Genomic DNA, 25,123 nt, shown 5'->3' with positions numbered 1-25,123 from the left:
CTGATATTTTTAAACTGTGTTGGACTCTGACACTATCTTGGATAGCACAGGATTACTTTTTTGTGCATGTGTGGAAAAAAATAAAGGGCTTATAAATTTCTGCATCGTCCTTTGACTTTCCTGTGGTTTTCAAGTAAAGCAAATACAAACCAAGTGAAATGGATACTGTACAAAGGAAAAGCAGTGGTGGGCTGGGAAGATCAACCATTCCTGAATCAGACCTCAATCACTTCTGTTGGATTTTCTCTCTCTAATTTTGAGATATTGTACAATGATTGTACCAATTTTGAATGATTGTACAAACCTAATCAAAATCAATCCTCAATTTAAGAAATGTTCAAATCAGAAGGTTTTATAAAGACGTTTCTATTTTCTTTTTTTGGAAATTTTTAACAGAAAAGTCAACAGTGGCAGCCACGTTATAGCTTTCCATTTATGTCTAAAGATGGCAATTGTGCTTCTGAGTTGTGTGGAGAAAACGCAGGAGTAAGAGACCATAAAAGACAGAAGGACTATACAGAGATGTGGGATTTATTTTCCAGTTCTGGAAGAATCTTCTCCCCTTTTACATCAGAAAAGGCATTTGAGAATGAAAGGAGTAATTTGGAACAGGAGAGCTTTGCTTGTCGTTGCGACATTGAAAGTAGTTTAATTCACTCTAAAAATATTAATACTTTAAAGAGTAAGAATGTTCCTTATCAGAATGTTTTATCTACTACTTTACAAAGTCATGACTTAAATAACGTGGCTTATTCGCTCTGCGAGGTTGAAAATTTCAATCATTTTGATGATAAAATAATGACTTCTCAGGATTGTGACAGCTCAAGAACTGAATCTGATTGTTCCCACTTGAAACAGCTGTCTCCTGTAGGATCCTTAATGGGTGCTAATGAGCAGGCTGGCTTTAACAGCATATCGTGCCTTCTCTTTTCTCAGTCTAATGTGCATTCTGAAATAATAACTTGTAAAGAAAACAGCCCATTTAAGACGGTGCACCCAACGATTGAAGACCAGTCTAGTAATTCTCAGCTTTCCACACAAAAAGCCTCTGATTTGATTTCTTTTAAGTCAATAGCTTCTTGTTTTGATGTGAGACCAGAACACACTTACGGTTTGGGATATCTTTTCAGTAAGTTTTCCTGCCTTTGCAAGGATACCAGCAGTCAGCTGCTCAACAGTACGGTGGTTTCTAAACAAATTAAGGAGTTGGGAAGTTTGTGTGACAGAAATGAGAGATGCGGACAAGCGGTATCATTAATAAAAAATCTGCCATTTATAAGAAACTTGCAAGTAAATGTATTCTTCAAGTCAGATATGAATCAAGACATGTCCCATTCTACTGATGATGCCAAAGCTCATACTGAAAATGTCATTCAGCCTGAATTGCCTGTGCAAGAGGCTATCACGATGGGTGTAAGCACAGAAATCTCCGATGCCTGTGCAACAAAGCCCTCTGAAGGATTTGCATGCTGTTATAAAAATGAAGAGAAGGAAAACAGTCTTGTGTTAAGACAGAAATTTGTGCATTTTCCTGATGTCTTTTTGAAGCTTCAGGTCTGTTCTCTGGAAAGAGTGCTGGAATTTTTGACCTGTGCCTTACCTCAAATTTGTATGAGAATGGAGGAGTTGAAAGGTATATATTGGCTCGCTGTTGGCGATTGCAAAAAATCTGATCCAGAACCTGCTTGCTTGCTTTTGTTCAGCTCCGTTCTGTATGTTGTTGTTTCATCAGTTGAACAAGATGTCTGCCAGAGTTCCTTGGCAATGTTTCATGAGGTTTCCATCGTCACAATAAAGGAGATTCAAGTTGGCTTTGCTGGACAGAGTATTAGTCTTCTGTGTTCTGCTGAAGATGGTTTACTCACAATATTCACCTATAACAAACACATCACTCAAAGAATTTGCCATGACATAATGAGCGTTTTGATTCCTACAATGGATGATGCTGTTTACTTAAGTCACCAGCTCTTGAAAGATGATTTGATGCAGATTTCGCTTGACTGGACATCAGAAGTGAATGACTTAGTTTTTTCAAATGGAGTACGATTGTCCTGTAAATTCAGAACTGTATTAGCTGATCTGGTTTACTTACTCCATGAAAATATGGGAAGTATTAAACCTTCATTAGGTGACACTCAGGTACTGCTGTATACCACAGTGAAAATAGACTGTGCTAAGCAGATTGTGTATAGATCTCTAGTTCTTACAACTACTCATATAGGTCTCTTAAGGGAAAATAATGTCTTTTATCCTGCACCTAACTCTTTGGATGCTTCATGCCAGCGATCACAATTTGACAGCCTTCAGTTGTACAGTTTGAATGATATCCAATGTGTAGTTTTGCCATACAAAGAGAATTTCACAAAAATTGAGCTTGTGTTTTCTAGAAGGAGCAAGGTTGGATCTGATTCAGGAATTGGTTTTTCTAAATACTGTGAAAAAGAAATAAATACTCAACTGACAGTCATCCCATCAATTCTTCAAAGCGGTTTGCGTATCCCTTTGGAAATCTGGAAGTTAACATTCAGTTCAAGTGAAGAAGCCATTTGGCTAATTATGCATCTGACTAGGTGTTGAAATCCAAATACGTTTATAGATACATTCAATATAAGAAGCTAATGAATATTGATAAAAACTTTTTTTTTTAAATCAATAGGCAAAAGAGTCCTTTGAGCCTGTAAGGGAATACCATAGAGTGTGTACACACATCTTAGCAAAAATCATTATTACTTGAATGCTTGCTTTTTGTGCATCTCTAATTTGCTGTACGTAAATTTCCTTGGGAAAGTGAGGAAATTAAATGTTTCTATTTTACGTAGTAGGTGGATCAAAACTATAATTACAGCTGTGTCTTCTGATTTCCATTTTGGCTGTTGTTTCTGGCTCCCTCCATCTCCTATCTGTCTTCATTAATGTCTTCTCCATTCCTTCTGGATTGCCTTTTCCTTAATCTTTCTAAGTATCTTTGTTTTTCATGCTTCTCATTTGTTTCATGTCCTTGATCTCACTATTTCAAAACACCTGCAATTTTTTTTTTGTCTGAACTGTAAGGTGCGTTTAGGTTCCTATGGTACAATCACTGTGTGCTCTTAATACTAAGGATGTTTATAGCTTTTATACTTACAATTTTGGGAAGAATAGCATTGACAATTCTCTTCTGCTTTGGAGTTTTGCATTAAGGGTTATTGCACTCTTGCATTAAAGTTTGTCACAAGTGCAAAAGGAGTTGTGTTTGGCTTATTCTAAGCGTGTCAGCTGAGTTATCAGGAATTGATGGATTTGTCATATCTCTTTTCTCCTGGGTTTGCCCCCTTTGCCTGGAGCCAAGAGAGTGTAGGCTACGTGGAAGCAGTGAAACAGAACAAGAAAAATGCAGAGAACTTCCAAGATTCTTTTTAGATTTCCCTCTCCCCTCCTTTTCTTGCAGGGAAGCAATGCATGGCTTTAAGTCGTTCCTATTTATTTTGTCCAAATAGTTAACTTGTACTCCCCTGCGATAGAATAAGTCTTTATATTCCCTTGATGTGAGTGTTTAAGGAAAATGTGATGTGAAAATGAACCTGGTTAAAGGGTGTAAACAGACGTTGGTTGTGCTTTAAATAGCATTTCGACCTTTGGTCATGCTACTGTACCTGTGGTAAGACAAACGTTTTGGGGTTTATCATCTGTGTACATGTTTCTCATGCTGTTAAATGGATAGTTAGCAACTGGGGATGCTGCCTGATGGATGGAGTAAACTTATCCCTAGACGTCTCTGCATGCAACGTGCCCCTTTTTCTGCTTGCTTCCTAATGGGGTTGGTGAAGCTGTGAGATTGCATCTCTTACAGTCTCTGTAATAGTACATTCCAAGAAATAATGGAACTGTTGAATATTAGTAAAAGATTTCCATTAGTTGAGGCTTGCCTTTAGCTTAGTACAAGGTGGTTCTTTACCTGTTATCCCTGTCAGATGTTCAAATAATAAATAAGCTCTTATCTCCCATCTTTTGTTTCTTCCCTTGTAAAGGGAGCTGAATACCTTTTGAATCCTGTTGCTTGAATGTACCATCTGCCTTGTTTGAGGAAGATGGTCCTTGGCAGAAAAAACAGTGGTATCTAATCTGAAATTCTAAATTCTGTAAGCATATTGCCAGTAGAGGTGCAATCTTCTAATAGAGTTAGACTTCAGTCTCTCTACTAGTATAAGAACATTTCCCATTTGTTCTTACCATATGTTAAGACAGGATAATGTAATTCACGTGGGATTTAAAAAGAAATAACTTGCATTGGATGGGGAAGTTGTGTCTGGAAGGATGAATGCTGGCTTAGATAGAGAATTATGGGGTGTCTTTTTTTTATCATAACAAAACTTTCTACTACCTTAAGGAAGTGCAAAGATGAGCAAAATGTGTCACATAACTTTGAGGTATGGTTTTTGTTTTTAACAAAAAAAGTATACGCAAATATCTCACAGAACACGGAGTAGACAGAGTAGTTATGAGTTGGAGCGTAACCATGTGTCAGTCCAGTTCAAGAGTGGCTCCCTCGTTGACATCACCAAGGCATTTCTTCTGAGCCTCGATGAAGGTTAACCTGGAGTGGCATAATCTGGGAGGACTGTCTTAATCACGGCTCTTGAATGACAGCAATTTCTGCAAATAATTCCTTTTCGGATTATACCCCAAAGTTAAATGTTTGTGCATGTTGTGTTCCAGATAACGTGGTTTTCCTCTTTTGTGTTTGTTTTAAAATCTAACTCGAATATTCTGCACTTTTATGAAAAATGACTTCACAGCAATATATTTTATTCTAGTGTAAATGAAACATAACATAATGATCGATGTTTATGACTATTAAAGCATTATTTAATGTATTAGGGTGTGTTTTTCCCAGTACTTTGTGTTTGAGATTATTTTCCTCTCTGACTATTAGCTGTTTGTAACAGTTCTCGGAAAATGACTGCCAATAAATTACGTGTTGACAGAGGTGGCTTTAAGAGTGACTTTATAGTTTTATTGTTGTTTTAAAACAGATGATACTGTTGTCAAGGCAATGAAGTCCTTTCCCCCAAGGAAAGAATTGCTTATATTTCTATGCTCCAGAAATGAGTTTTAGTTGAAAAGCCAGTAACTTGGGGAGAAGTGAAAGAAGGGCAAAATGGAGATGAGAAAATATTTGTTGTGTAAACAAAGGGCACTAAAAGTATTTTTCCATTCCAATGCAAACTTTTTTGTATTTTCACTAGAAAAAGAAGTTTGTGGAAAACATCTAGATGAAGTCAGTTAATGGGAACTAAAATTCACTTTCTTTGTATTTTCTTTTTCACTACTCTTAATGCTAACATTAGGGGAAATGACACTGGCGTTTATAATTGACTAGTAATGAAATAACAGCCTCCCCTTCTTGATAGCCAGGTGAGGATGTGAAAAAGCTGTCTGTAACAGACAGCATTCAGAGAAGCGTTTATGAATGAGTTTTGAACTTTTCTCCAGCTCCTACGCAGTATCACGTGTACAGGGAGTCACCAAGAGTTGCTACAGGGAGACCAAGTGTCAGTGAGCAGAAGCCTGAGCCACGTTCACGTGTGGGGATAGTGTTGGTCAAGACTGAAGAATTTTGACCAAGCAACATGTCTTGTGGTAGTTGCTAAGGGATTGAAAATGAATGTTGAGAATACAGTATCTGTAGAAGTGATGGATACCATCACTAAATAAAAATACATAACATGGTCATAACTTTAAAGTGATAGTTTTTTTCAATCTTTTTTGTTATTAACTTATACTTGTCATGGTGCTGTTATTTTTTAAGTACAAGTTCATTAAGCTTTTCAGACCAAGTACGTTCAATTGAGAAAATGGAGGACTTCCTAAAAGGCAGTTTCTGCACTTACTCACTGGAAATGCTTATGCCACTTTTGGGACACTCACTGCAAAACATTAGTCTTTTCAGTTGCAAAAATATTTTATTCTTGACATAACTTCAGAGTTACAGATTCCACCTGGCTGTTAGTCAGAAGAATGTGCCCTCATTACAAATACCTTTTTAGACTTTTTTGTCAAGACCATGAAAATTTATCATAGTTGAGTTTTCTGTTAATTAGATATGGTTTAAAGAAAATAGTAGGGAACTGTTCTGACAGTGGATTATGATGTTGTCTGTATCTTATTTAATTATAAAATGAGTTTGGATTTAGAAGTGTAAGATCTAGGCAGTTTCTGAATTGCCTCAATCCCCTGCAGCTTTGCATGATATTGTAAACAGGTCTGTTATATAAAGACATACAAAAAATATGGCTGACTGTGAAGGCTTGATTCATATATTTATTTTTTTCAAAGAGGGTTAATACAAAGTCTCCTGCTTTCCCTTGGTTTTGATATCTAAGCTGAAAATGCCTTTTCAAAGAGTAAGTAATATTTTTGAAGGCACTTCACCTCAATTTTTTCATGCATAACAAAATGCTAGGGCTTGCTTATAAAAGGAGATCCACTTTGTTTTCAAGTAATTCCTTCATTTTTGAAATAATTTCTGCCTCCTCCATGCTCTCTTTCCCTGCTCTTCTGGCCAAGAACATTTTCTCATTTTTAGTGAAGTTCTTTTCTTTTTTTCCTTATGTAGTGATTTTGGTTTTCCTTTGTTCTCCCTATTTGGTATGCACATGAAAGCGGATGGTTTGTCGTTCTCTGGGAGCAAATCCAGATGACCTAAAGGACCCAATTAAAATTAGTATTCCACGCTATGTCCTGTGTGGGCAGGGAAAGGATGCACACTATGAGTTTGAAATAAAGGTAAGTGCTTTTCAGTTGCTTCTCGTTAATGTTTGGGTTCTCTGTACACATGTTGCTTGCGTTTGTACAACAGTAGCATCATAGTAGCAATACAAATAGAAAAATGCCTTTTGTTTAAAATCAAATAGCTCCTAGTTTGCTCTGTCCAGCCTTCGGTGTTCACTGTGACAGCGTCACAGTTAGCGAAGATGGAACCAGCAACTTGAAACGCACCTGAGAATCTTCAGATTCCAGAAATCACCTTACTAACCCCAATGAAATGTAGTTTTTGTTTCCACTAACTGCAATTTTTGGTTCTGTCTCTTCCCATTGCCTAAGTGGCCTCAGTACTGCTAAATAAGAGAGATTGTGAGAAGGCATGCACCATACAGGACACTGTAAAGACAGGTACTTTCCAAGTGGATCGATGGTACGCAGGAGGTTGATGGTCAGACTGTTGGGGTGAGCAGTTCCAGATCCAATGTCAAATAATTCAGTTGAAGGTGTTGCAGAGGTGAGGATTACATGCATATTGGTTAAAGGAAAGCCCTTTATTGAGATGCGAGTGTCAGGTATAGAAAATGATTAGACTTGAAATATTTACCTGTAATAATGAAAGCATAATTAAAGTATTTTGCACATATCCACAACAAAGGGTTGATTCTTTTCTGGCTCTGTTGTTCTGATTCTTCCCACCCTGCTTTTCCAAGGTCTTGCTTTTCCAAGGTCTTGCTTCTCCAAACTGTTATCTGCTTCCCCTCCATTCTAGTGGCTTCCTCAGTCGATCTTCTGTGCAGAAATGCTGGGAAAAATGCATATTCATTATGTTTGCTCTGGTACTAAGCCAGTGTTTTTTCAAAGCAAGATGAGAAGTCTAATTGGAAATGTGCTCTCAGTGCATGTGGGCATGTAGCATAACTGATGTACATGGCATCAGAGACAGAATTGGCAGCTTTCTTCACTGAATGTATTGCCAGATGCTTCATTAGCTGGTTAAAGTTTGAGGAGTGACCTGCCCTCACTGTGTGGAGGACCTTTTTTGAACTATGCTCACATTCTCTTTTGCAAAGGCTTTTACTAAGATGGGCAATCTTAGCTCTGTTTGAGCTAATTAAATTTTCATCTCGAAACATATTGCACAATTTGTGGATGAAATACTTGCTTTTGCCTTTTGAACTTTGAATTTCCTGGGGCCAGCAAAAGCCCAGAGCCAAAGAGATGCTGAGAGAAGAGTAAGTGCAAAACTTCCCCAAGGACTGTTCTAGCCGCCAACTATTTTCAGCACATGGGATTTACTGAACTGGGTAATGGTTAGTGAAGATAAATACAGTAAAAAGGTATTTTCTCTTTTTAGTAAGTTGGTGGATTTCTTTTCCAAGTAATTCTCCCTTCATCCCTAAAATCCATGTAAGCATCTGCAAGGTCTTAGGATGAAGGGGCAGTTAAAGAGTATGTGCAGGAGGACTTGGATGGACTTACCTGGAAGGAAATGTAATAGAAGAAAAATGTTGGAAGGGGGTGGAATTTGTAACCAGGAAAGAACAGGGTGCTCTGGCTAAAAGCGGTGTATATGGAATGGCTATTCTCTTTAATAATTGTCTTCCATGGCTGTCAACTTCCTTAGAGCACTAAATATTTCTATTGAAGCTCCCATGGACTTTAGTTTGGCAGTCTTTGGGATCTTTCTTACAGTCATTCCCTTACACAAATCGATTAACTGTTTATGCTTTTTCCTTTGCTACCAGGTCTCTGTATGTCACAGTGGGCTGCTTTTGCTGTGGTCAGGATTTGGCGCCAAGCTACAATCCACAGACTTTCCACAAACTTTTCTATTTTAAACCTTTCCCCTGCAGAGCTCCCAGCTCTACTTTGATCTGTATTAATCTTCAGCTGCTGTTACTTTTATTCTGTGGGAAATCAGAATACATGGTATAGTGATTTTTTTGCCTTAAAAATTGGGAAAGTAGGAAGACAGGGCAGGGAGGAGAGGGCATGTACCCGTTTGTATCCTGATCCATCAAGAAGGGATGAAATAATGTCAGTTGCTGAAATAATTCCTTATTTCAGCCTTACTTTACTTTGCTCAAGTTTATTTTCAGGTGATCTCATATCAGAATACCTGTCAGTCTTGGGGAAGGGTTGGGGCGTTGTTAATCTAGTTTCCTTTGCTAGTTCCCAAATAAGTTTTCTTCACCAAGGTTGTTCTTGCTCTTGGGAAAATGGGTAGCTGACCTATCTGCGTGTAACAGCACTTTGAAATCTGACAAAGGGACAAGGGATGATTGAGTTGAATTGTAAGACAGTCCCCAAACCTTTGAATCCTAGATATCTCAGAAGTATTTTCTTTAGCAGATGTTTCTAGTCATTGTGTGTGTAGTTAAATCCTGGCATATTGGTGTATAGAGGAGCAAATATAATACATTTCTATATGTAACAAATATATTAATTTCTTCTTGTGACATGCAGTAGTAAAGATTATTTCCATTATATGCCAAAAGAGAGAGAGGGAGAGTTCCACTTTTCTTGGCAGCATCACGGTCAGTTCGTAAGTCTTGCAACTCTAACATATCATCCAAAAATATTTTCTTTTAGTGCAGGTTCAGCATCTTCCATCTAGACATACATAACCTTTGGGAATGGGCCAGCAAGATGGTCTGTCCACTCAGGTTCTTTCACTGGATACAGATCCTGCTTTAATATGTTGAGTGACTCCCATGACAACCTATTGGAGAGAGTTCAAAATAGAAACCAAACCATACTTTATTAGAGTTAAGATAGAACCTTCTCCTTTTGCAGCAAGAGATGTCATGGAGCTGTTTGTGCTGGTCTGCTATTAAGTATTCAGTATGAATAGATACATTTCCAAAAAAACTTCCATTTGAGCGACAGTTTTATATGTTGTCTTTAAAGACATGATGAAACAGTAGTAGCTTAATCAGTTCTAAACCTATTTATGTTAGAGCTGAATTAGAGTACCAGAAAACTGTTCTTGTATTCTCCTCTTCCGTTGTTTTTGTTGTGATACACAGAATATTCAGACAAGGTTGTGCTAGAAACAGCATGTGGGAAGAGCTTTTGCATCAATAAGACTGTTGGCATCTGTTACAGACAGTGCCTGTGGTTGCAGACCGTACCTATGGATGGCAGAAGGAGCAGCGAGGCAGCAGGGAAGAGGGATGTCCAGCTCACATAAAGGCACGCAGGGTCTCCTGAGAGCAGGTGGTGGAAGCAAAGCCTGGCATCAAGCACAGCCCTGTAAGGGATCCTCTAACAAGAGGGAAAGTTGTAGATAAGCCTTCTCATTTTTATTCAGCTTTCCTTAGTTGTTCTGACTTCTCTCATTTTATTTATTCTGTTTGATATTCTTTCAAAACTGGCTTCTTCTTGTGTTTCAAAGCCTTTCAGTCATCTCTGACAAGTTCTCTATAGGAGAAGATCCAGGCAGATGCACCCCAAAGCAGTGCTTTTCTCCAGGTCTGGTCACAGTTCTGTTCAGCCAAATGCTGTGGTGGGGCTGCTCAAAATGTCCCTGTTTCTAGTCAAAGTTTCTTTCTGAGCTCAGTGAGCTATTGCAGAATTGGAGTAAAGCAGAAGCAGTGCTCATTGGTACGTAGTTCTTAAAGAAAATGATGCATGCCCCATATCTACCTAAATTAGAAAAAAGAAAAAGCCCAGTCTTCTCTCAACTCTATCAGATTAATACTCTTAATAATGAATAAAAAAGGGTTCGAAGAAATTTTTAAGCAAGCTTTAGCTCTTCAGATGCTGTATTCATAGGCAGTGTGAGGAACAGTTTCAACAAGGTCTGTTTAGAGAAATATAAATTTTTACAATTACTGTAGACAGTTTAACCAGCCTAGATAAGTAAGGTGGGCATGTTCTGTTCTTTCTGATTGCTTCAGAATCAGGTGGAATATTTCTTTTTTTTTTTCTCTATGGTTTTACTTCTATTTCTATGGGGCAGAAGGGGAACAAATTCTGTGACATGCTGTGAAATAAGTTGAAAATGTCTGTTAGGTTATTTTCTGTCAGTCATCATGCAGAAGAAAAGATAAGGAGACAGGATTGTAGTATCTCCTTTCAAATTTGAGTTTTACATAGCAAATGGTGCACTTGAACAAAAAAACCCCCACAATTCTGAGGCAAGTCTGGGATCGCTTACGTGCCCCGATAAGAATAGTTTGAAAATCTGTCTTAGAGATTTAGTCAACCATATATATTTTTTTAAGGAAATATTTTTAACTGCTACATTAGCAAATTACAAGTAAAAAGTAAAGGACTATCCAAATTTGCTTTACTTGCTACTGTTCAAAAGATCTGCATATGTCCCCATCCAATACTTAGAGTATATAGTCTGTCATACAGCTTTTTTTAAATGGGGGAAAATAATCCCAGCCCCGACTGGCTGGATCAGCTGTAGGAGTAAAAGGCCATGTTCTGGAAATGCTATTGCTATGCCGGGTGCGCTGTAACTCTCCTGTTTATATGAGTGGAATTTGATCCTAATAACATTATTGTTGAGCTTTGGGGACTGATTAAGATTTTCTTTAGCTTTGAAATTAATTTTCCAATAATATCAGCAGTATGGGAGGGAGAGGAGTGGCTTGATAGCATCTCGCCTCAACAGAGAAAAAATTTTCAGTAACAACAACAAAAATTTGCAATGCATTACCTGCTAGTCTCATTGCAAGAATTAGGAAAGTAAATGAGGAGGATGATGGGGACCAAGTCAGGTCAAGCCAAGCCACCAGAGAACGCTCTCTAGAGAAAGTCCTTCGGTTCTTAGGCAGCACAGATACATGGCTTTGCTCTTTTCCTTCCTGCCCATCTCTAACAAGTATTACCAGAGAGGTGGTTAAAACAGTTGTTTATTAAACTTTGTAGAAGAAAGCTAATAAATAAGTGGCTGCAGGCAATTTGATTTGGGTAAGTTTGGTACCACCCTGTCACCTAGACAGCTGTCAGATGCACAGCGAACAACTTGATCGGCAAGCTGACATACATGCTCTTCTCCAGGCTGTGTAGCTGGAAGAGTCCTGGATGCTTTGTGCTAGATTGCTTCTCTAAAGGCATGCTTCTGTGAAAACCCTAGGGGAGAAAAGAGGCCACTTTTGAATAAAGACCATGTACAAATGAAATTATCACAGCAGAATTTCACGAGTCAGAAATATTAAAATACAGAATTAAAGCAAAAAGAAAGCAGGAGTGAGTAACATCTTTATTTTATTGTTATCCATTGCACTGTAATGTTTACTTGAACATTGAAATCACAAAGTCCTTTATTTTAAAGTAATTAATTCAGAACAAAATGGTTAATTGGTTAATCAAGATCAATGTAACTTGCATATTCCTGAATTGCTACTTTTTTTTTTTTTTAGTTAAGCCTCCCTATGCATGTTAAATCCATTCACCTGATTGATAAAGTTTGAGACACTGTTAACAATCTATTGTGGGAGGGCAACTGCCTGAAATTTTTAATAAGGAAATATAGTCCATCATGCAGATGTCCTAGTAGCAGTCAAGCTTATTGGTGACATGAAAGATGGCTTTTATCACAAATAATGGATTTACTTTGTGGAGTCATGCTAGAAGAATCTACCTTTTAATACTTGTAAAAAGTTTTGAGTTGAGAAGGCCAATTTCTGTTTTAAAGATGTAATCTTTCAGTTAGAAATAGAGGTAAAAATAGAAAAAAAAAAAAACAAACCAACAAACCCAAAACACCTGGTTCCTGATGTCATAAGACACACAAGTTCTGGTTTCCGAAACACTTCCCCCAGTTTCCCTGTTCTGTATGCACCAGCAAAGGCAGCGGGGATGGGGAAGGGTGGACCAGAGATGAGTTTGTTGCGAGCATGAGGTAGCCGTTGTCAGCAATGGTGCCTCGACGCTGGTTTCCTCTGGCTTTATTGCTCTGATTTCTTTTTCTCCTACTAAGTTATCCTGCTCCGTTGTGACTTTCCATCACTCTGTAACTTTCCGATACACTCAGTAGTGAGGGATCCACTTGTTCATTTTAGGAGTCACTTTAGGATTAAAAGTCAAGCCTGTGTCTTTGTGAAATGCATTTTATGAAAATGCTTATTTTTGATCTTCATGCATAAATTCATAGCTAGGCAGAGGTAATATCACATATTAGGCCTGTTAGATTAAAAAAGCAACAGTCTTTTCAGGTTTCGGCAATGCCAGTTGGCTTTCTCCAGCTCTGCTAGCTGGTGTAGAAAAATGCCCGCTCTCCCTGCAGCATTGCTTCTTGGTAGCCTTGGATCAGCAGAGCTGTAGAAAGACTCCCCTGTAAAATCAAAGGCTCCAGTCGTAGCACTTTCATGACCTACTTACAGATTTCTTTCATTTCACCTAATTTCAGGCAGTGAAAAATTTTCTTTCCCTGAAATTTTTGTTGGTTTCTCAGTTTCAGTGAGGATTCTGTGAATAACTGATGGGAAGGTTGGCTTGCCCTCCCCCTTTGCTCCTGTTGCTATGCGCTTTATTCACAGGAGTAATCCTGTTGATTTTAATGAAACTTCCTGTGTAAATGGGACGTTCATCAACATATTGATGACATGGCCCAAGAGTGTTTTAAAGGAATATCTTCTACTGAAAGCTGGCATATATAGTTTTTTTTACCCTACAAATTGGAATCCTAGTCTCTGTGGTAATGAACTCTGTGTGTCCGAGAAACTTGTATTTATTATTTGTGTGTTTATCTGTGTGTGTGTGTATATGAGAGTATATACATGTCTATGAATGCATAGAGAGGCTACACTATGCTTGTGCTGGGTGTTATCCGTTCGTTGATGGAACACCCACTGATTGTAATGCTGTGAGCTGCATAGCTGCGCCAAGGAATGATTGGGGATATTTTAATGTGTTTACAGCCTTATCAAACCTCTCTGGAGTAAGGAATAAACGCGTTCAGGTTTTTTGCTTTGCAATCAGTGCTACTTATTAAATACAGTTCTGTCACTGTAACGAAAGAAAAATTAAGTAAACCTATAAAAGCTTATGAATTTAAGGGAACTAAGAATTGCCTGTTTTAATCTGATAACCCTGTATACTGTGTGGTTTTTAGTGTTATACATTGTGTGGTTTTACTTCTGTTTCTTCTTTTTATGTTGCCTGATATAGATAACAGTCCTGGATGAGACATGGACAGTATTCAGGCGGTACAGTCGTTTTCGGGAAATGCATAAAACTTTAAAACTAAAGTACCCAGAGGTAAGTTTTGGTAAAACTTCTTTTGCGGAAAAGGCTGGAGGTAGAGATTTGAAAATAAGTTTTTTGAAAGATGTTTACTCAAAACCAGTATTCCTCTCAGCAGTATGCCTCTAGTAAGATTGGCAAGCCCTTCAGCAGTGTAAAGCTCCAAGGCTGCTAGATGCAGGATGGATGTTGCATGCTGTTACTGCAGTGAAACTGCGACTCCACGTGTTGGCTCTAGCCATTAATTCCCTTCACTGCTGACTGGCGTCATTCCCTGGAGGTTGCTGTTTTGTTCATTGCAAGATACTTGCAGTCAGATCATGTCATCCTGACAACTCCTCATTTAAAAGAGTGTTGTTCCACAGATACCCTTTTGTAATAGTGGCTTCCAGGTTTCTGCAAAATGGAAAATTGATCTTTCTGACCACCTCGGAGACTCTGGGCATTCAGGATATGAGGAGCTGTGCCTGACAGAGCTTTAGTTCATTGGAGTGAGCGTTTGTAGAACTACAGTTCTTGGTTTCCACGTCTAACTTTTAATTATTAACATTTTGCTTCCTTTCTACTTGTTCCCTTCGATATTAGAAGAAATAAATCATTCAAGCAATTGAAGTGATCCTGATTTGAGAGTTAGCACAAGTAAAGAAGCCTGGGCCATATATTCATGGGCAATATATTAAAAACATTAATATGTGCAAGAGAGAGAGATGCAATAGTGTGCAAACGCTTTCTTGGTCTTCACTGATGTATTCTTTAAGCTAAAAACTAACTCAGCATGGAAAGACCTTGAGTTTTAAAGAGTAAAATATGTAGATCTGTGTTTTGTGGAGATTCTGGGACTTAAGACCCATTCCAGAACAGTATGAAAACCAGAAATTGAAACTACCACGCACCAAATATCTAACAAAAAGCTTAAAAAAAAAAAAGAAAAAAAAGAAAAAAAAAAGAAAAGGAAAAAAAAAGAAAATTAGGTCATCTTTTCTGATTGTCAGAAAATTTTAAAAGGTAAAAATTAGTTTTGAATGGAAAATTGAAATGTTCCCTTTCCACAAATGCTTTTAAAAAATATTACTTGTGAATGAACATCAGTATCATATTTTTTATTTGAATGAATTGCCATTTCCTCTTGGATGTTAGAGTTATAGTCTGTCGACAGTAATATCCTAATTGCATCTAACTCTTGAAAAAGCAGCTAGGCAGTCATCCAGTTGAAATAGAAAAGGGCCACCCGAATCCCTCTGCAGGCTGATCTTCCCCATTTAGGAAAATGTGTTTGAGTGGCCTTTTTCAGAGTCTATTATTGGTCCTGACAGTATTTTGAGGAATGGTTGAATTTGGCTTTACAGTTATGTCAGAGGGAGAGCAACTTCTTTGTAGTATGTAGTAATCTGGTTGAGGAGGAATCTGATGTTCTTAAAGCCATTATTAAAATGTTCTGTGTGCTGCACCATATTAACATCACTTTTTTGCATCAAGCGTTTGTGACTCACAGTACAAATTCAGGCTTTTTTGGTGTTACAGGAGGGAGTGGGGTTTTTTGTTGTTTTTTTTCTTTGCTTGGTTTGAAGAACCGTTAGAACATAGGAGTGGTATTACTAGGTCAAAATGAAGTCCAGCATTCAAGAGCATACAACTAGGAAGAAAACCCCGCCTAGAGCAAAGGTACATAGTTTTCTTCATCCAGGAGTCTTCCCAGCTGAAGTTATTTTTGTTGTAATTGATAGTTCATGATTAATATTTTTCCTGTGGATTTTATCTGTATTTTCCATTCCCTACAGCACTCACTTCATAGATATCTTACAGAGGCAATTGTCTTTTGCTGCTTGCTTTTTTTTTTTAGCTTCTTCCCTCTGTTTGCGGTCATGCTTGCAAGGTCAATACATTCTCTAGTTTAATTTGCCGGTTTGTTTCTTATTGACACTTGTGTGTGGCCATGCCTGTGTCTTACTGAGTTTCACATTTAGTACATTAATGGAATTATTGGTTTAACTATGCAGATGAATAAATTTCTGATTTCCACATAGGAAACGCATTATAGTATGTTTTGTTAAGTTATCTGTTCCCTTCTCAACAATTTTTGTGAGTCGGGGCAAATACCAAGTCTTACAAGTTTGCCAGTATAACTTTCCCTAAAATATGATACTCTTTGGCGAAGCATAGTAACATGTTTTGGCGTCTAATATACTTGAAACTATTGTTTAGTCATGTTACTTTCTGAAACAATAGATCTATAGCTTTAGTAGTATCTTCTTCCAGCCTTTATCGAGCCTCCACTTCACAACAACCTTCAATAATTTATCAGTGAGGTTCAAGTATGTGTATCTTTGCTAAGTACAAAGCATACTAAAGTTCAGGAGAAGCGAGATAAGCATTTGATCATGTCATCTACTGCTTTTAGACAGGTACTGTCACTTAGGTACCTGTTTTGGAAACCCTTGCAGCACTGATGTTGTCTTCCCTATTTACGTAGTACAGGCTGTTGTGTTGTGTCCACTCCTGCTTTGAGACTTGGGCACCACAAGGAAATGGCAAGTTTGTGGGCAGAAGAAACCTAGCTAATACGCAGTTGGTTTCTTCTACTCGTCAGCATTTCTACAAACTACAGTATCTTGTTTATCAGAGGGGAAGAGCACGTTGTGATGGATGAAACGTGTAATATCGTGCACTGTAGTAAAGATTTGGTGTTTGTTTTCTTTGCAGGAATTTCATTATCAGTGTTACATATGTGAATGATCGATGGCTTCCCATATTTTTACCTTTATTTAAAATAGCCTTAATTTATGGTAATTTTGGATTAGTTTTGCAACGTGAGTAGGAGTTCAGTGTGTTTGATAAATTGAAAATCATCTGTCTGCTTCTGCTCATCTGTCATTGACCTAATTTGGGATTCACCATGACGCTAAAATGCATTTTAATACCAAAGCTGGCAAAGTTGCGTCCTTAGTTACTGTATATTATTCCAAAGAAACTTGATCCTTAAAAGCAATGTTATCAGAATCCACCTGAGTTGAGTTTTATTTTGCGTAGTTCACCTTCCAACTCTAAATTAATATTTATAATGAACAGTGAAAATACTGTGGACGTGTTTAATGTATGAGTGTCCTGCTTTTAGAAGTGAACTTTACTGCTCATTAGTTGCTCAGCTCTGAGTTACTACAGTATTTTAATAATTTGCTGATCTTGCATTTCGTGATGCTGCTACTGAATTCCCAAAGGAATGTATTGGCAAACTGATTTATTGGGAAGGTCTAGAAAAAAAAGAGTATCTTTTCCAGAAGCAGAAACTGTCTAATGTCTTCCAGTCTTACAATATGCCATATATTTTATATACCTGTACATTTCTTCTAATGTAATTAAGTGGCTGCTGACAAATGGATATCTAATTGAAATGTGTCACATGCAAATTTTGAAAGACTGAAGAAGCTGCAGCAGGGTGAGATTGTGCCAGAGGCAGATAAGCACCAGCATTTTAACAGTGCCTGTATTTTTAGGTCTGCATGATTGTCATTTGCCCAGCTTCAGCTTTCTTACACTGCTAGATTGTTAATGACTCTCTTATTATTTGGAGTTTTAATTAAGACATACTTGGCTTTCAGTTGCAGTAGCCTCTGTAACGAATATACTTTTTGTTTGTCATTAGTCAGAAAAAGGAGCAAATGGGCTCTTTAATAGAGAAGTGAGAACTTTTTAGGTCTGCATGATTGTCATTTGCCCAGCTTCAGCTTTCTTACACTGCTAGATTGTTAATGACTCTCTTATTATTTGGAGTTTTAATTAAGACATACTTGGCTTTCAGTTGCAGTAGCCTCTGTAACGAATATACTTTTTGTTTGTCATTAGTCAGAAAAAGGAGCAAATGGGCTCTTTAATAGAGAAGTGAGAACTTTCAGAGTAAGGTTCTCCTTTTTTTTTTTTTTTTCCTTTTTTTTCTTTTCCTTTTTTCTTCTTCCTCTCAATTATTCCTGTGCAAACACACACTTATGTTTGCTTCACATTCAATGTGGTGGTATCTTAAACTTCTTAATTTAACCTGCTGTTTCCAGGTAGCAAACTCCGTACTACTGCACTCACCTAGGGACGCAGGCTACTCCTGATCTCTCCTGCACTCTTTCTATAGCTCATTGTAGATCTAGGCTTTGTCTGGTAAAGGGTGAAAATGCTCTAGCGTTGGGGAAAGTTTTGTTGCAGTGTGCATTTGTTTTTTTTTTTCCTCCTTCTTCATCTTTTCCTGTCAGTTCATGGTTTTGAAATATGACCGGGGTGCTGGTTCTGCAGAAAACCTTCCCTTCCTGATCCACGTCTTGCTGTGAGGGAAAACTTGCTCTGCCATCTCCTGTTAGTTCAGCAAGTTTGAGTGATGCACTGTTGTGATGGCCAGTGCTCTCCTCTTCTTACCACTTTCTTGTCTCTTCCCCCTTTCAAAGGAGAGCAGTGGAACAGTTGTCTGTTTTGTCTTTCCCTACCCAAATCCAAAGTTCATCAAGTCCCTCATCTGTGTGGACGTCCTTAATTCCTACTTGCATCCAGGTATCTAGGCCAGGTTTTGTGGGGCTTTCACTGTAGGCTCTGCTTATGGACTTGCCTGTCTATCTTATTGAAACCTTTTTCCGTGTGCATAAAAATCTCTACATGGTGTTAAGAGAAGCGCCTACTATTGAGGCGTTTTTATTACTAATAGTGATTCTCAACTTAAAATATTAGTAAATCCATAGAGAGCTGCCAAAGGGAAGCTAAAAGGTATGCTTGCATTTATAGATTCATTCATGGAGATAAGGACGTATGTGTGTAGGCAAGATTTCTGCAGGAGTGCTAAAACTATCGACTTCTAGCTTATTTAACAGAATGTAATAACTTGTGTATTTGTATTTGATATATGGGTCCTGTATATAAATATATATTTGTATCTTTCACAGTCTAAAGCACAAAAGGACTGTTTATAATTATTACAGAATTTTAGGTCGTAATTGAGCCAGCTCCCCTTCCGCTGGTCTGGTTTTTGTCATCTTACATGACTGAATAGATGCATAATATCCGTATCTGAAATAGCAGGAACGTCTACCTAAACTTAAACCTTCAAGCCAAAGTTTCCAGGTGATCTGCCTCTACCCCCATCTGCTCTTCCCACCGGGGAAATGGGTTTGCACAATATATTGCAGTAACACATCAATATCATGAATCTTGGAGGTTAGGATTAGAGACTGTTGCTTGGATGACAGGGTTTTTCAGGTACATTAAGTATTGGACGGTACAGATTGTATTTTATAACCATTAGGAAAAAATGTTGTCTGGTTTCTTTTTTTTTTGTCTAGTGTTCTGGAGGAAAGGCTCTCACTGTAGTGTCGGTGAGAGTCATATATTCCTTCTTTTTATTTCTGAAGACGATGTCCTCTGCTTATCAGAAATCTCTTTGACAGAGTATCATTCTGTTAGAGTGAACTCAAGGCTCTTGTCAACTGCAGGAGTTAACAGGCTGCTCTTTGCTTTGCATACCTGCAAGAATTGCATGAAACTCAAAGAGCAGAAAATATTTCTCGAGTCTTTCAGAAATAGTATGTGAATGTTTTTGAATATATATTGAATTCAGAACAATTGTTGCAAGCTTATTTAAAGAATATTTTTCAATATTTCAGATTTTTCAAAACTCAAAGTAGTCTGTCCATTTTTTACTGGAAGTGTTTTGTATCTCAGAGAAGAGATACAACACATTTCTTGTATCTCAGTGAAGCCAGTTCCCGTTTCATCCATCCATACTGCCTGCAACCACCCAACTTTATGTATATGTTTTCTGTTAAAATATAACAGACAGCAGTTTTGTAATCCTTTCTTAAGTTCTTTTTAGACTTTTTTCTAGTACCACTTATTGTTTAGGAGTAATTCAGTTCTGTAATGATGAATGAAGAGGCGTGAACTGTTCTATTTAACCACCACTGACACTGCTCTTGCTGTCCTTTTCCTTTTGCCTCCATACTCCTCTTTTGGGTGACTGCCAGGGAAGGATCTCCCTTTTCTTTTTAAGTGGTCCATACATCTGGTGCTATTGATAAGTAATACATGGAAGAAATCTTCAATGCGAAATGCTGGCACAGATAATGGTGAAAGGATGAGTTTGAGGTGAAGCCATTAATTTTAGGAGAACATCCTTGGATTCTGGAAGAGATTCTCTCCAGGATCACTGACAGAGAAAGGCAATTTTTGACTAACTTTCAAGACATGGTTGGTGGGGGTTTGGGGATTTTTATTCTTCCCCCCACGATAGTCTCGAGGATAATGAGGTAATTTCTGTGTATTTATATAATTATTATTTTAAAGAGTCTTATCAGAGATGCAGAGTTCTCCCTCCTAAGGAGGAATACAAATAGAGAAATTAAACCAGGAACAGAGCGGTAAGGCAGCAGACTTGTGCAGAGCACTTAGGGCAGCGTTTCGGCTGGGATCTCGGCTGTCGGGCTGTTCCCATTCTGGTTTATAACTGTGCAGCTGTAGCGTTTCATTAAATGTAAAATTTGTGTTAATCTCCTGGGATTACTTTGAAAGGGAAAAGGATGAGGAAGCAATAACTTTGAGGTACTTGGGTTGCAGGGCTGGCGAGCCAGTTGCCATGTAACTAATGAGCTCCTGGAGCTTAGGAGCTGCTTTGGCAGCGAAGTCGAAAGCTTGTTGCATCAGAGCTGGCCAGCCTGAAGCTCTGCTGGTTTTACCATTGGATTTTCTCATTTACTGGCATCAGTAACTGCATATTTAATTAATCTATAAGACTTAGGTAGTACGCTCGCATTGAATGCAAAATTCTGGACATTTGGATACTTCTAGTGTTCAATTGTAAGTAGTGTAAGGCACTATAGCTGTAAGTAACTGCAACTAAAAACTTCTAAGACGATATTTAAAATGAGTTTGTTCTGAAACCTTCAGTGTGTGTGCCAAAGCCTTGATCCTGCGGTGACCAAAGTCCTAATCCATTCACAAGTTCAATGATTGTTGAGATTGATGTTTAGAAACTCTTGGGACCAAGAAGCCATTTAAATCACGGGTTACACTTACTAGAGAGAGCAGGGTGTAGCATATAGTAATGAACATGATGGTACAAATCTTGCTACAAATGCTATCTCATTATTTTAGAAAGGTTAGGTTTGTCTGTACATGGATTCTTAATTCAGGTTCTTTTAGCCTCTAGGAACTCCATGACCCTTAGTGAGCATAGTCTATGACAATATTTTAAGATTTATTTCTGTATTTGAAAATTTGATCCAGTGAAGAAATAAACTTGTGATGTGTTCTGCCTGGACTGGAAGGATGTTTCTGGATATTAACTAGCAAATGTAGATTTTATTTTTTTTTTTTAAATAATCAAGAATATGTACTGTAGTTTTATTTTTATACAATGGAAAAACATAATAGGAGTAACAAATTTAGTATGACAACCTTAGGACAAACACCAAGAATGCATAAACAGTCTAAAAGCTTTTTTTGCCGTAAACTGTACATTTGGACACAGATTAAAATGAAAATTGTTTGCAACATTGATGTGCTTGTATACAGCGAATGCCACGATGAGTATTAAAATAATACCTCTGGCAGAATTATAAGTATATAGAGAAGCATTTAGAAAATAGTTCTTGAAATAGAAATCCTAAACTAAAGGCAGACCTTAATTTTTACTTTATAGCCTGAAACTTTGTTAGCCTTAGTAATGTATCTTTCCATAAATATTGAAAGAAGAATAAAGCAGTAACTTTTAGAATCCATATCTGTGTGTAAACCTTATAATACTATTATACAAGCACGTGATTATAGCCTTCACCTTTATTCAGTACAAATTACAGTAATTATGGTATAGGTAATTTTAACATTCATATTCTTGTCACCTGTAACGGCCAGGAAGTACACACACAGGAAGCATATTTTGTCACATACACGTTTCCAGCTCCCATTCCTAATTATATTATGTTCAGAGCATTCTGAAAGCCTGCAGGTTTATATACGTAGTACTTCCATATCAGCTTTAGTTTGCCGCTAGCTACAGAAGTGATTTAAGAGGTAGATCCCTAAATGCTTCATCTGGCCTTTCTTTCTGCAGCACGAGACTTTTGGCTGCTGATATTTTTAAAAGAAGTTTTAGGACTTTGCTCAGTACATCAGTCTACAAATGAACAGGAGAATTTGTTCCCATAAGTAAAGTGTGAAAAACATCGCTGCTAACCATATCATGTAGTTCAGTGCAAGTTCGGTTACAGGGAAGTGTGTTTATTCCATGTGCTTCCTCTGAATTCATAGTTGCTAACCAGGACTGGAGCATCTGAGACACAGCAACCCCCCTGGCGTATTTGCTTCCAGCATAATACTCAATTCCAAATCTATTTCTGGTGGGAAAATGATTTCAGTGTGCGAATGTCGTGTCGTAAACCTGAATCTGAATGTGTAAGAGCCTTGTGAAAGCCCGGCTTTGGGATTAATTACTGATTATTGTTGTTTTGTGGGCTAGATTTGTGCAGCAAAGTTTTCTTGGCTTGGTACGGGCAATCCTGCAGAAATACAATTTCTATCTATCCTCCTTCCATTTCCTCCCTCCTGTGTTTTGGTCAATGATGAGACCTGGTTTTTTTGGTCTGTCCTGAGTAGCTAATGAAATCTGTGAGTTTCCAAACGGTTCTCTGGGAAAATACCATTAGCTTTATAGGTCTTCTGATAAATTCAGCATGAGACAAGATTAACCGGCAGGCAGGCATCAAATGCCAGGTTTCATTGATTGTGCTGTGCAAAAGTCTTATACATTAGTAATGTCGAAGTTGAAAAAGAAGCATTTGGAGTGGGGTGAGTCCTTCATCTCGTAATTCATGAACCATTTGACAGAATAATTGCTTTGATTATTGATAATCGGATTTTCAAGGCTCTGCTCAATTATCTAGTGAATTCGCATGATATCAAAATATTCATGTTGTTTTATCAGTAAAATAGTTTCAGATCGATAACGGCTATCTGCGAGAGCGGAATGCCTCTGAGAAGAAAAGTTCCTGGACAATGTAACTTGAGGTTTAGGTGCTCACTGCGATTCATCTGTTTCTTAGCTGCTCCTGACTGTCTGTAGGCTTGGGGAATGCCTTAGGCTGCAACCCTGTGTCTCTATTTTCTTCCTGCTTAGTGAAAGGCAGAGGGGAGGATTGGAGTTTTTGCTGTTTCTTTCTTTTTTTAATGATTGCCTTGCTTTGGAGGACTTTAAGACTTGTGCTCCATTAATCATTAGCTGTTATTGACAGTCTCGCTGTCTTCTAAGGGTTTTGTGAAGAACAAGTTGTTCTCACTGTGTTGGTCAGGGGTATGCTGCTAGATTAAGTAGACTTTTCAAGTAGAATCCTTTGGTTTCAGTTGATACCCAGCTGTATCTCTAGTTTTTGTGAAAATACCCAGGCTAATTTTGAAAAAAATAGCGTAGATAGTAGCAAAAACTGTCTGGTTCCAGCTGTGCTGCCTGTTGCATTTTTTCCTTACACATATAGATGGTATTACTGCCACAACTGCAGATGTGAAGCTGTTACGATAAACTTCATTCACTGCCTAATCTGGAGGATTATACCAAGCTTCTCTGGAGCTTCATGTGGCAGCTTTTGAGCAGAGTATTACAGGGTTGTCCTCTCTGTTCATTTGGAACCACTGGGAGAATGAACAGGAAAATACAGGTTGCAGATTTTTTCAGTACAGTAAGAATATTTAGCTGTTTATTTTGGCATTGCTGTATTAAGCAAATGAGTGACTTCTGTATCTCAATCCTGTTTAGGTAAGATGACTGTTAACTGATAGAGGCCCCATTCAGATAAGACTGATGTAGTCTGCAAGAAAGAAAAGCCCCTAAAAAAGTTTTCTGCCTCTGTATTTAACAACAGTTGTTGGGGTGTAAAGGTGAAATTGAAGCACGGTTCCTTGTCTCCGTAGGCCCCGTTTGCGTTCACTGTAGAGAGATTAATGCCTTCACGTGGCATTTCAAAGCATCTGAGGCGAGTCTCCTGCCCTGGTCCTTCCCCTGGAGGATCCTACACGGTTGCCAGGGAGCAGCAAGGTTGGGGCTGTTCCACAAGGGAAGACAAGCCGGGAGCTGAGGGTGGCTGCTGCACAGCTCGCAGCGGGGACCTCGGTGGCCAGGGCACAGTCCAGCAGTACCTGAGCGGGCCAGGACGGTGATAGTAACCGCTCCTGTTGACAGTCAGGGATCAGCTGGCAAGGCGAGGTGACAAGTCAGGTCCAGGGTCCGTCCGAGAGAGGCCAATTACTAGTGAAACATTGAGAGCCACTAATTGTAACTGCAGTGTTCTGTTCTAAATATCCCCCTTTTAATCAACCTAACTTATATTAAATGGTGAATGTGCTTTAAAAACAAAACAAAAAAAAAAACCACCAAAACTAACCTTATGGTTAGCATTGTTACAATCTACAAGAGACACTTTTTATCTAAGGGTCTTTTATGAATATTAGTTTATCATGTTCCTGCTAATGAGCTTTCAGACTTGATATGGTGAAAATAATATTGTGTTTCTTAATTAAAAATGGGTTGACTTTAGAAGAAAGGAAGAAAACAAATTTCTCAGACCTGTGCAGCTGACAGTATAGTTTCTAAAAGAGTTTCTAAAAGCCTTCGGTTTTGTATTCACAATGAGATCTTCCCGTAAGGCTCTCAGGATATTTTCTTGACTGCTGTAATGTAAATACATTAAAAAAAATAAATCTGGAGGGGTCTCTTACCATCTGTCTGTGCAACACAGAACATACAGAAGGCTCCATCTTACAAGAGAGAATTGTCTGTCCCACTACAGAGCCCAAAGCAAGAAAGCCCAAGCAGTAAAATTTATTAGTCATCCCTGCATGACAAAAATCAATAAAATACAATCTCTTGTGGTTTAATATGAAAATAAACATAAAGAAGCTATGGCTCTCAGGAAAAATATTGAGCTGCAGGTATAGAATTGAAAATGTCAAGAGGAGAAGACTGAAAGTGGAGGATGTCGTCCAGTTTACTGTGGGGCGTATTTCAGAACCGAAGCCAGAAATAATAGTGCGGAGGGCAAACTGTCTGGCCATGTCTGAAAAACAAAATTCGTTACGGGGATGTTGGTGATGTGAGTGCGAGTGAGATGAAAAAGCACACTTCTCATGGGTGCCAAACTTCGGGAGCCAGTGTTAACCATGAATT

The 25,123-nt window shown here is 38.2% G+C and overlaps 1 protein-coding gene across 5 annotated transcripts in view; it reads left to right on the top strand.

Annotated features, from left to right (window-relative positions):
- The window catches only part of KIF16B (kinesin family member 16B), a 162,571-nt gene that overhangs the window by 108,225 nt on the left and 29,223 nt on the right, over window positions 1-25,123 (top strand). For 4 of the 5 annotated variants that reach the window (XM_009282539.1, XM_009282538.1, XM_009282540.2 and 1 more), the window contains 2 exons: window positions 6,643-6,765; window positions 13,873-13,962. In XM_009282539.1, the coding sequence (XP_009280814.1) occupies window positions 6,643-6,765; window positions 13,873-13,962 (213 nt within the window). Of the gene's footprint in view, window positions 1-6,595; window positions 6,766-13,872; window positions 13,963-25,123 lie in introns of those variants that run through there. The other variant, XM_009282542.1, reaches the window with a different exon arrangement.

Source organism: Aptenodytes forsteri, unplaced genomic scaffold, assembly GCF_000699145.1.
Source record: "Aptenodytes forsteri isolate BGI_AS27 unplaced genomic scaffold, ASM69914v1 Scaffold5, whole genome shotgun sequence".
Taxonomy (NCBI): domain Eukaryota; kingdom Metazoa; phylum Chordata; class Aves; order Sphenisciformes; family Spheniscidae; genus Aptenodytes; species Aptenodytes forsteri.
This window is presented reverse-complemented; position numbering and strand designations above follow the sequence as displayed.